Genomic DNA, 13,594 nt, shown 5'->3' on the forward strand with positions numbered 1-13,594 from the left:
CTTTTTCTTTTTCTTTTACCTTTTTAAAGTAAAGATGTACTGATGAGCACCATAAATAAAACTTTGCTTACATTTCATATATATGTTTTAATTGCAAGAATCATATCTGTATGTATGTGAATGTGTGTATAAATATATAAGCTATATATTTGTGCTTATATATGTGTGTGTGTGTGTATATATATATATATATGTGTGTGTGTGCGTGTGTGTGTGTGCGCGTGTGTGTGTATGAGATATACGATATATAGGTGTCCCAAGACAATCTGGCCTTCTGGTGTGACGTATAGGTGTCCCAAAAGTCTTTGGGACTTGATGCTTAATACTGTATAACACTTTTAGGGGATGTGTGTTGTCTGTGCGTGTGCATGTGTGTGTGTGTGTATGTAGTCATAGTAGTAGTAGTAGTAGTAGTAGTAGTAGTAGTAGTAGTAGTACTTTGAGACAAATTACCTTGAGAAAGTAAACTTTTTGACATTTAAAATTGACAGACCTAACGAAATAAGTCAAGAAATTTGCTTTCTTCTTGCAACCTAAAAAACTGAGATTATTTCTAAAATTTCTATTTTTGCCTTGTATCATAACTGGATATGTGTATATATATATATATATATATATATATACATATATATATATATATATATATATATATATGTGTGTGTGTGTGTGTGTGTGTGTGTGTGTATGTGTACATGTGTGTGTGTAGATACAGATGATAGATAGATAGATAGATAGATAGATAGACAGAATCACAAAAGTATTAGTGCAATATTAAGCAATTAAGTCCCAAAGATTTTTGGGATACCTACCTATATGTCACACCAGAAGGCCAAGTTCTCTTGGAACATTCTTTTAGCAATAATTATGAATAAAGAAAACCGGTTGATTTAAAAGAATAACATTTTCAGAATTTAAGTTATAGCAGAAGAGTAGCATATGAGGTTGTTAATTTCGTTTCCTTGTCTTGAATATGGAGACAGCTCTACTATTCATAAAAGACACTGGATTTGGAGATAGGAAATCTATGTGTCCTGGATTCAAGAGTTATTAGATTGTGAAATATCACTTACCTTCTTTGAATCTTAGTTTCCTGTTAATTGACTACAATAATATTTATATTACCCATATGATAGGTCTTTTGTGATGAAAGCATTCTGTGAATCTTGTAAAACATGACATGCACTTTTTTATTTATTTTTATCATTGAGAATGTAAAGACACGATTCATATCCTGTTACTCACACTTAACTACATGACTAGGGGAATTCATGGTGAGGTACAATTTCCCCATCTATGAAATGTCTACAATAACATTTCTACTGCACAACTTATAAAGGCCTGGGTTGAGCAAAGTTTTCTATTAACCATAAAATTCTATAGAGATATGAATTATTTTATTATTTAAAAAGTTTTCCAGGATATATAATTAAGTCCTTATGGTATTTTATACCAGGTATTTTTCTCATTGTATAATTTCCCATTGTATAATACAAGTAAAATTTCTAAGTTTATCAGATCTTCCAAGAAATATTGCATATTCTAAGAATTTTTAAAAATTGCAGTAGCAAAAATATTAAGAAATGCATGTGTGAAATCTTAAAAAGTTCGTGACCAGAATATTTTGTGTAAATCACAGAACTAATTTTTCAGTATGCATTTTAAGTATTTTTAGATGCATTTCAGATTATCACAGAGAGGAATAATATTTCTTATCTGAAATTTGCAACCAATGAAATGTAAATTAAAGTATAATGCAATTATGATGAAACCTAACTTCTAGAATTACAAAAAATAAATTATTTTATCAATTAAATTGTGTTGAAGTTTACCTTTTTCATACATATTAAAAAACATTAAACAGAAAATATATATTAGATATTGTTTAAATATTTTAATTTCATGTCCTTATTATAATTTTACATTAAATTAATATACTGTACTACTTATGACTGATTGAAAAGTTACTAGGAATGCAAATGGAGATGTGAATATGGTATGTTATACTTGTCTTTTAATTTGAATGTAGGTGATTAACACTTTGGCATAACTTTTAACAATTCAAATATCTTAAAGCACTTACTATAAAAGGAAATATGTATACTAACTGTGTAGAGTGGAAAGATCATTGAATAGATGATCAGAAGACTTGTCAAGGGGTACGATTATGCATTTCAACATAAATTCAAAGACAACAATATTGTATTTGAAAAAAAAGTTACTTTTAAAGTTGAAAATTTCCCAAGTAGTTGGCAAGTTTACTCCAATGTTTGAAATCAAGATGAAAGAACAATTCAGTTCTTTTTTCTCTGCAAATAAATAAACTATGTAATTGTTCTAGAATTGAATTTTGGGGTTTTACTGACTCTTCTAAGAAACCTTGGAAATACTATGAATGATATTAATGAAGGACATTAGCTACATGAAAAAAAAATGCATGTGTGAACTTTAATAAAGATGATATATCTGGAGTGTTTTGGAGTTATTTTTCATATTTATATCCCCAGTGTCTAGAACATACATTGTAGGCATTCAATAAGTGTGTTAAATTTGTTGAAAATAATATGATTATATTAAGACAATGTTCATGCAGCCTATTATGTTATATAAACTTTACCATCTAGTAACATATAGAATGGAAGTGGAAAAAAGAATCTAGAAGCCATAGAGTTGTACTTAATAAAGTTTGATTTAAAAGTCCCCCTATCACTACCACCACCACCACCACTACTACTACTACTGCTATCACTACTACTGCTGCTGGTGCTCCTTTATCATTATATTATATCCTACTACTGCTATTACTACTTTATTGTTATTGTTATAAATAACAAAGATTATATTCATAAGTATGTCCTGCTATAAATATTCAGGATATATTATTGATAGACTGATAACAGTTACTTTATGCACTCATATAATTTAGATAGAATTCTTCATGTGTGTTGTGACTAGTGGGATATTGAAGAGTATATAATTAACATTTTTTAGTTGTTTAAAAAATAGCTAACTAAATGAATAAAAAGGACAGGTCACATAATCTAATGATAAAGGATAGAAAATAGGAAAAGTTTAAAAAAAAACACTTTTCTGAAACCTTTTCTTGTTATACACTACTTTAATACCTTTTGAACTTTTTTTAAACATTTAAAAACAATTTTTGAAGTACCAACTACGTGCAAGGTGCTGTTCTAGAGAATGGTGCCACGGAGACAACATTAAGGCATATACTGGCCTCAAAAAGCATACTACCTATGTTCAAAAATATCTTTATTCGACTACATGTATACATTTTTCAGTGGGCCCAAGAATTTTATGTGACAAAGGCTAATTTAGAAGCAGTGTGATTTAGTGGAGAAAGAGCTAGCCTTAGAGTTAGGATACCCTTAGTTTAATTCCTACTTCTCACACTTAATGATTATATGGCTCTAGGAAATTTGTTAAAGCTTGCATCACCCCAGGCAAAACTTAAAAATACTGAAAAATTGCAAAACTACCTTGGTAGAGAGAATTTCCTTTTAGGGATTTCCATACATCAATGAATCACAATTCTGTACCAGAAGGAAAAAAAAGGTTCATCTAGTACCCTTTTGCAAAGATTGAGAGATTTTAGCATTCTTATGTTTTAGTTAACCTAATGTTATCTCCTGGGATTCATTTGAGAGGAAGGATGATGGAGTAGACAAAAATTAGAGTAGAGCAAGGAAATCTAGAATCAAATCCCTACTCCCCTGTGACCTTGGACAAGTCACTTGATCCTTCTGGCCTTGATCTCTCTTTTTCTAAGAGGAGAATAACAATATTTGGACTACCTGCCTCAGAGAGCCATTATGAGGGAAAAAAAGTGATTTATACATCTTAAAATACTAGAGAAATGAGAGCTAACCTGTTGATTTGGGGGAAATATCAAATAGTCTACATGATATCCAGAAAAAACCGGCAGGGCCAGCATAGTTTAAAGATTCTATTATTCTGATTTGATGAATGATAGCCATTTTTTCCCTTCAGTTCCATTGGCACCCTACTTCACTGCTGTGCTCATTGTCATGATATGGAGTTCCATTAAATTTACACATACACCTCATTAGCTTGCGATAATCAGAGAGATTGCCTGGAGTAACACAAGGTAGGAGGTGAACAGAAATTGAGTCTAAAATGCTGCTAATGAATTCTTTTTTACTTTCTGTGCATGTTTCTTCCTAGAACTTCAAAAAGAGGGAAAAACTATGTCCAGGTTGCCATTTTACTCTAAACATGATTTGCTGTCATTTGTATTTGAAGGACATGTTACTAGTCTCCTATCAATAGAACTTTTGCTCCATTCTGCCAAAAGGGACAAAAGGTTGTAAGCATGATAGTCTAATCCAGGGCTGTCCAACTTTAGGTTTTTATTGAAACAATAGACAATATTTTTTGATTTGCCATTTTAGTGAGAGCTCTGCAGTAGCTCGGCTTTCTTTACTAAAGCATTTATGTGAATTTCTATGCTTGTAGGCGGGCCACATAAATCTGCCCTGTGGAACGCATTTTGGACAGCTTTGGCCTAATCCATTGTGGGAAATGATAATAATCCTAGCTGGCTGGAAGTCAAAAGTTGACCTAGACCTTACCATTCATATAGGTCGAAAGAAGTAGCTCAGGGCTGATGGAAGAGAAGAGAATCCAGAAGAAGTTATATATGCCTCCTCTCCTTCTCTGACTAGCATACTGCCGTGTTATTCCCTAATGTTCTGTGCTAATATCCAATAAAATGTAATAGTCCATCACTGTTCTTAAGTGATTCATTTACTTTATTCTTTGGTTCATTCTGAAACAAAATGTCTTAACAATATCTTTATGGAAACAATAAAACTGTGAGCCATTCAATGATAAAGACAGAAAGTTTTGAAATAAGTCAAGTGATTTGACTAGTGATGTGTTGTGTGGTTTGTCCTTTGTTCTCGAAGAGGACCATAACATCAGGGGGATGTTGACATGACTTGCAGTTGTCTTTGATTTGAGTGAAGGAGGGCAGTGCAAAGTCACCAGCCTCACTTTCTCCTCCTCCTCCCATGAGATCCAGAGTGAATTGGGTTTAAGGCTTGGTCTCTGAGAAAGAAATCTAGCCATTAAATCCCAAGTTAACTAGGTAGCTTTGGGCCATCAAATTTTATCTTCCTTTGGGCAGAACACCCACAGGTAAGGGAAAGGGAGGGGAAGAGGAAGAGAAGAGAGTAGAGGAGAGGCGAGGGGAGGACAAGCTGAGTCACCCAATTGGAACTGGCCAGCTGTGTCTCCATTCAGGCAGCTGGGACTACTCACAGGTAGTGGTTTGCCCTTCATTCTTGAAGAGGACCATGACATCAGGGAGATGATGACATGACTTCAAATTGACTTTGATTTGAGTGAGGGAGGGCTGCACAAAGTCACCAGCCTCACTTTCTCCTCCAGAGTTGTATGGAAGAGAGGTTAGACCTATTCTATTTTGCCCCAGAGGGCAGAACTAAGACTAATGCATGCAGTTTTCTAGAAGATGGATTTTGGGGAAGGAAAATCTTCCCAACAAATAAATTAACCAACTAGCAAGTTTCTGATTATTGTTTCAAGAAAAATACTGATGACCACTTATGAGGAATACTGAAGAGATTATGCATGTTTGAGGTAGACTCAAGGCTGTTTGACTTGTGAGGTCAATGACCTGATCTTTAAAATGAAGATAGTGATACATGAGTAAAGTGCTTTGAAAAAAATAACATCTTATATAAATGAAAATTAAAGAAATGTTTAGGGGTCTACATTAAGTGCCAAGTCCCTCTAATAGCATCATTCCACATGTAGAGTCAAGGTACTGTTTCCAGCATAATCATGATATCACGGAATGTGGGTTGGAGAGATCGTGGAGCATGTGCAGACCTTCTATAGCTGATTCTACCTGGCTAAAAATATAGCAAGGAGAAGGTTCTTTGTTTAGTGCCCAAGGAGGCATTCAAAAAGGCTGTCAGCCTCAGCTTAGGTCTTTTGGAAGACTTTCTGTATTTTCAGGGATCTCAGAGATTCGTTTGCTCATATTATTCAGGGAGAGAAAATGCTGTAAGCTTGGGGTCTTGTTCCCTGAGGTCATTTGTTCCTATGAAAGGTGTTTGGTCTTTAGCCTCTCTGTTGTTCTTTTCCATTTTAGATAAAGGAGACTGGAATATATGACCTTGTGAATTTTGAAACGTCAAGAGGACACTTTGGCGTCCTGGAACTCCAGTGTCTCGGTGACCTTCTGAACCTGAGCCCCCTGGTACTGGCCACAAGGACTCACCTGATTCTACAGGATTCTATAGCGTAGTCATCAGGAAGAGAGATAAGATGAGCTTGGTGGGACAATTACCATGTAGAAACTAAGCTAAGTTGAATCTATTTCTCTTAGCTCCTAAGTTGGTGCAGGGGCAAGTGCCCCTGGGGTGTGGGAAAAATGTTTGTACTTTGTCCTTACTCTCTCATCAAAATAAATATTTTGTAAAAGCTATTTAGTGTTAGGTATTTAGATGGAACTGGGGTGCTTCTCACTGTTGCCTAACAATGTTGAGAACACAACTAGCAGTGGTTTAAGTCAATGGTGGTGACGAAAAGATGCTCACAAACCTCTCTCAGTAACTTAGAACTATGATGGGCGAATATCGTCTGTCTGGTTGTGTGATAGTGACCTAGAGAGCTACTATAGTATTCAGTGCAAGGTTTAAAACATTGGGAGAAAAAGAATAGGGGACAAATAATGTATTCACATTTTTCTCTGCAAAAAATCATATGATATCATATGAGAAGAACACACAATAATATATGTTTTTACCTTTCCCCAAGCAATCTCAGCATCCAAATTAGCAGGCATTCCTTCAACTGCCGATCTCTTTGTCAACTCCGTGTCTGTAGCTGCCAGCCATTCTGTTAAGGCATTCATTTCCTTCCGCAACTTCCTTGACAATTTCAAACATTTCTCTAACTGTTGCTTCTTTTCTGTGACCTAAGGGGGGAAAATGGCATACAAATAGAGCTATTTTCAGGAATCCTTTTATTGGGAACAAAATAATTTTTTGTTTCCACATATTTTTATCATTTATAATTTTTCTTGTTACCAGTTTCATAACAATTTAAATGAATGGCTTATTCTCAAAAGAGAGTAAAAACAGTCTACAATAAACAGGATCCCTTCTGCAGCGGTAATGTTAAAAAAATCATCTTGGCTGTTACAGAAAGAATTGAATTAAAAACTCTTTGCTACTATATTATGAAGACTTAAAGTTCAACATGCTTGATTAGAGATCTCTGGTAAAGTTTGGTTCAGACGTATCTACCAACTCTTTCAAGGACATATTCCTAGGGACTATGTCTAGGGCTGATTCAATCAATCAATCAACCAAGAAGTAAGAACAAAGTGCTTTTCACAGTTAGACATTGTGCTCAGTACTGAGGATGCAAATATAAAGGTGGAGGTCATTTGGGTAAATCAATCAAGTCACCATATTTCATATAAAGGAAAAGATAAGTTATTATGCCCTGAAACATTTATTTGGTGGGAAAACATCTCAGTTGTTCACCCGGTCTGAATATGGCTTGGATACCATGAAACAAGAAATCTGTTTGGGTTGGCTGATGGAGTTGATTACATTCTCTGGAATTAAACCATAAAGCTAGTTGGAATCCAAATTGCAGTCAAGGAGAGAGAGCATTATGGCTAAATTGCTATAAAGAAATTGATTGGGTAGGAGGAAAAAAGCTCTAGTCCTTGGCCTCTGTCTCTTCAGCTATCATCTTGGCAGAGGAGCTTCTTGAATTTTCAAGGGTCCAGAGGATAAGGACTTTTCTCTTGGTGTCCTAGGAGCATCGCCAAAATGGATGACACCAGTGTTTCCATAAGAAGCCAAGGATGAAGAAAGCAAATTCAAGGTCCTAACAAAAACCCAGTAGAAAAGCTTGCCATAGCCAAGGGGAACATCTTGAGGACTCTAATAAAAGCACTTCCAGAAGATAAATTATACTCTTGGTCCCACTTCCCTGAGAGTCTTCATGTTCTCATGGGAGGATACATTATTCTCTTTTAGGGAACAATGTTTTGTTCTAACTACATCAACTATATTCCCATGGTAAAATACCCCTTTCTCAAAACTAGTTGTCTTGCTGACATATAATCATGGTGGGGGGACATACTAGCAGTGGCTTGTGAACCACAGTATTAGAAAGATTTCCCCCTAAAACCTCACCATCCCCTTAGCACTAACTCTGGTGCCCTAAAAATAAATAATAGATCTGGGGACCTGACTTTTCAGTATGAGTTGGAGTCCATATAATACCTCTACATAAAAATAGTCTTGCCCTCAAGGAGCGAGCTACTTTATACTAGTGAGGGAGAGAAAATTTAAGTAACTTAGTACATATAAAATACATATGGAGCATAAAGAAGTTAACTTTAGAGGGGAAGGTTCAGGTGGCTTGAGGTCAAGGAGTTAGGAGGGCCTTATGCAGAAAGTAGTATTTGAAAAGAGTCTTCAAAAAAGTTAGGGCTTTCAAGAGGAAGGGATAGGAAGGGAGAGTATGCCAGGCATGAGGGGCAGCCAGTACAGTAAATTAAATTAAACATCTATTTTTTGATACCCCTATGTCAGGGATGGGGAAGTTGTGGCCGTCTAGGTCCTTGGGTGTGGTCTTTTGACTGAGTCCAAGTTTTATAGAATAAATCCTTTTATTAAAGGGATTTGCTCTCTGAGGTTTGAGTTCAGTCAGAGGGCCACACTTGAGCACCTAGAAGGCCACAGGTTCCCCACCCCTGTGTGATATAGAAACAAAAATGAAATCACTTGGGAAGGCAGAACTCTAATAACTGGGGAAATCAGGAAATAAATCATGTAAGAAGTGGCATTTGATCTGAATCTTGAAGGGAAGTGAGGTTATTATGATGTGAAGGTAAAGAGGGAGAGCATTCTATTTTTGTATTGATTAATCTGTTGTATCTATTGTTTTTCCTTTGTAGAAGGTAAGCTCCAAAAGGCCAAGGACTGTTCATTTATCATTTTGTATACCCAATGCCTAGCACAATATTCCACAAAGGGAGGGTTTTTAATCAATGCATGTTGATTTGAAAGGAGCCCTTTCCTCTCTCTGGAGCTGCAGAATCACAACAAATCTATATCAACAGACATTCCATATGAATAGTATGAAGTTAGTGGCTTCACTTTTGTTTTCCTATCACATAGGGGTAGGACAACATAGGTGGCTGGATTTCACTTAAGAAATCTACATTTATATTCATTCTATAGAATCAGACCATGTTGAAAAGTAAAATACATTAAAAATTCACTCAGATTCTAACCATGCAGAGCATGGAATTGTGGACATGTATTTGTGGAGCAAGGCCTGAACACAATAACAAGCTTACTACTTTTCTGCAATTACGTTTGCAATTAAAACATAAGGGAAAAACAACACAAAAGATGAAGAAATACTTCATAGATCTTAAAAAAGCATGATAAAGAATAGAGTTTCTATGCATTGCTAACATTCAGTGAAATTCATTAGTTCCCTTGTTAGAAGGTATGTATTGAAATAGAGAATACTTTTCTAAGGTTGTAAACTTTGTGTAACTATACTCTGAATTCTCTTTCAGTAGAGTCAAGAAGCTATACCATCAACAATAAAGCCAATAAAAAAGTTAGGTGATGCAAAACCTATTTTTCATACCTTTAATCATCAGCAACATATTTTTCTTCACTATTGGTATAAAAGGGACACCAGATTTTATATTTCAAAGGAATCCAATCTTACCAGAGGATGTCTTATTGATTCTCTTTATTTTTATTTTGTTTATATCAAGTTAAATTTATATATTTTAAAAAAAAAACAGGAAAGACTGCCATCTTTAGGAACTTAGAGTTTTGACATTTTTTTTTTATTTTTATTTTACCGAAGAGATCTGTTTAAAGACTGCCACCTGCAGTATTCTTCAGTATTCTGCTTTATGAAAAACTTATTCTTGAATTGAAGGAAATATTTTTATTGGGGCATTTCTACTAGAAAAAAAGGCAGAGATTAAAAGTAATGAATTTTAACGTGGTATAAGAAGACACATTATCCAAAAAAATTGAATATGATTAGATTTCTACTATAAATACATTTTCATACAAAGAGAAACAATGTTTAAATGATATTTCAAAGAGGAATTTTGTGAACTGGAAAATATTTTTAATGAATGATAGAAATAAAAGCTAAGTACTGAGGTAAAACTAAACAAAATACAAAAGCAAAATCTGAAAAAGGTATATAAAAGAGAGAGTTTTAAAATGCTTAATTCTTTTATCTTCATAAATAATTTACTGCTGCCATTAGCATTACTTTCACAATAAGGTAAATTCTGAAGCTGAAAATTCTCCGAAGGTTAAAATGCTGACTTTTGCAAATGAAAAATAAACAAGTCTAATGCACAGAACTTTTTAGTAAAAATGATGAATATTCACATATTTTACAAGCAGGTTAAAAAAGTTATTTTTACTGAAAAATAATTTCTTGATTTTCATTTTATTGCTACATTTTTATGAGCATGTAATATGTTTGATAAGTTCCTACAGAACTTTCTTTTAATAACATTATTGGATGACAAACTAATTAAAACATATGCTAAATAGCATGCCTATATTAACAAGAATAAATAGAACATTAAATCTTTCTAAGACATAATTATCTATAATATTGTGCACTTAAATGGACTTAATGGTTAGCTAACATAATGTGCTTTTCCCCTTACTTTAGGGTAAGTGAATGACTATATCATGTTTTATGTTTAATTTTCCCTTTTAGTTACAAAATTGGTCATCAAGCAACTTAGTTCATAAAAAAAATTCAAAAAAGGTATTTTTTTGTATTTAAGAAATACAAAGTATAAATGAAGCCTTTAAAATGCATATTTTCTCAGTAAAAAGCATGCATTGTCCTGTATGGTTAATACAAAAGTCACCAGGCCTTACTTAAGCTGTCAAATAGGAGAAGGGTATAGTTTCTGCAGATAAATTCAGTCTCAGCATTTCTATATGAATTAGAAATATTCTCTAGATTGTGCACATTAGAAAGAAATTCATGAGAACATGTGATTCTGTAATGCTATGAATTTCCTGACAGTAGAGGTTGATAAATGTTAGAATGAGTACAATTAAGGCATTTCGTCAAATAGTAGATGGAAGAATCTCTTGACAAGGTGTCAAATCTGATCTTTCCTGGAAGTGGAAATGGACAAAATGACTTGCTATCATTCCTTTTAATTTTTATACCTGATCAGTTTTTATAAAATAATAATGAGAATGATCTATACTTGTGTTGAGGTTTTCCTTGTTGATTATAAAAGAACCGGCAGACTTTCACATGAGGTTTTACAGCAGACCATATTGGTGCAGTCATATAATTGAATGAATGTGTAGAGCATACAACAGCTCAGCCCATTGTTTATGGTTTACTGGTACAAAAAAATAAAAAAACCTACTGAATTGGTAGAACAAAACGGAAGCTTAATGGCTGTCTTCAATAGGTTGTCTCTCTTTCACATGGTAAGATCATACAACCTTTCTTGATAAAAATAACCAGTGAAATTACTTTGTCAAATGAGCTTATTAACATTAGCAAAAAAAAGCTACGGGACAGGCATGCTCGCCTGAGGTGTTGAGCTGTCCTGAAGGATGTCTTGCACAGAGTCCAAACGGAAAACCAATTTTCCAGATGATCCTTCATTTAATCTGAACAGTAATTACAGCCAGCATTTATGTAGCTTTTACTGTATGTAGTATATATATAGCACTACACATCTATTTACTCCATATCGTATACATAAATATATATACTCTATCAGGCACTGTGCTAAGCACTTTAGAAAACTGTTATCTCATTTGACCTTCATGACAACCCTGGGAGGCAGATGATGTTAGTATCCCCACTGTATAGTTGAGGAAACTGAGGCAAAAAATATGTTAAGTGACTTGCCCAAGATTATACAGCTAGTAAGTATCTGAGGCTGAATTTGAACTCAGGTCTTCCTAATTCCAGGTCCAGTACTCTATTCACTGAATGATCTATATAACAATCCATGAAGGGGAAAAAAAAAAGAAGCACAGACACACATGGATGAAGAGTAACGACTGTCTAGACCAAGGCACACCATTATATGAGCAAGAAAGATTAGTCCATCCATCATATGATTAACACTAGTCTAGGCCCAGATTTGAATAAGAGAAAGAAAGCACACTGGATGGTATCTGGAAAACTGAGCAGTGCTTGCAATGATCACCAGCTACACTCTTCCATAGGATCACGTCTTTTTAGCAATAATATTTTACTGATGATGCCGTATGACTTTGATTCATAGCACATAGAATGACACAGGATCAAAAGTGAAAGGGAGGGGCAGCGAGGTGGCACAATGAGTGGAGCACCGGCCCCAGAGTCAGGAGGACCTGAGTTCAAATCCGGCCTCAGCCGCTTGACACACTTACCAGCTGTGTGACCTTGGGCAAGTCACTTAACCGCAATTGCCATGCCTCACCCCCCTCCAAAAAAAAAAGTGAAAGTGATTTAAGCAGCATATTGCCAACAGTGCCTTGTCTGCAAAAAAGAGGAATAATATATCTAGGAAATGCACAATGGATAAGAAAAGAGGGTGGGTGGTCATTGTTTCAACAATCAGGCTAGCAGCTGCTGTGGGAGGTGTAAAATCAACACCAAAGAGCTCACAGAACACTGCAAGCCCAAGTTCTTTTGATCTGCTTTACTAAGGAAAGCAACGCTAAGGGGTTGACAGGCTTACTTTAATCCAGCATACAAATACCATTCACTTAGTTCAGGAGAAAGAGCCAGCACCCTGAACTTCGGAGCAAATACAAACAAATTACAAACATCGACAGACATGCCAAATACAATTCATAATTACCAACATCTAAGTTCAGCCCAGGAGCTCATAAAAAGGGCTGGCCCAGAGTCACATACACCACCACGGCTGTGGGCAAGAGCTCCAAAAAATAGAAAGCCAACCCCTGGTTTTATATCTTTTTCAGGGTCAAGGGTGAGTCATACATGCGACTCACCCACGTGACCTAAAATCATCACAAAGAGGTGACTTAAACACACGTGGTCTAAAAGCCTCTGATGTCACAAACATGTCACTCAAACCCATGTAAACTAGGCTTTCCCTTGAGGCAAGGAGGTAGTCAAGGACTCATAATTTAATCAAGGAAATAAAGGCCAAACTCTTCAAGGGCACTTGGTTGAACTAAGTGCTAAGAGCCCATTTTGATTGCCAACACTATCATGTAAGAAGAGCAAGCGATAACAGAGGGGCAACCTTGGAGTTACAGTAGTTCCTGTGAAATGCTAAAATATTTTAGAGCAAAACGTATAGTCTACTGGGTCGAGTCCTCTTTGTGGTGAAATTATGGGTAAACACGGATAAAAAGAGAATTGTACAGGATGAGAACATAAAAATAGGTTAAGAGTTCCACCAATGCAAGGACTATCAACATCAATGAGATCATGGATACATTAAAATGTAAGTATGATCACCAAGAAATTGGTATCAGGGAAGTATACCTCAATTCTGACACACACT

The 13,594-nt window shown here is 35.1% G+C and overlaps 1 protein-coding gene across 6 annotated transcripts in view; it reads right to left on the bottom strand.

Moving 5' to 3' along the window:
- Positions 1 to 13,594, bottom strand: part of DMD (dystrophin) — a 1,925,924-nt gene that overhangs the window by 1,414,359 nt on the left and 497,971 nt on the right. For all 6 annotated transcript variants that reach the window (XM_036747778.1, XM_036747779.1, XM_036747772.1 and 3 more), the window contains one exon: positions 6,812 to 6,982. In XM_036747778.1, the coding sequence (XP_036603673.1) occupies positions 6,812 to 6,982 (171 nt within the window). The remainder of the gene's footprint in view (positions 1 to 6,811; positions 6,983 to 13,594) is intronic.

Source organism: Trichosurus vulpecula, chromosome 2, assembly GCF_011100635.1.
Source record: "Trichosurus vulpecula isolate mTriVul1 chromosome 2, mTriVul1.pri, whole genome shotgun sequence".
Lineage (NCBI taxonomy): Eukaryota > Metazoa > Chordata > Mammalia > Diprotodontia > Phalangeridae > Trichosurus > Trichosurus vulpecula.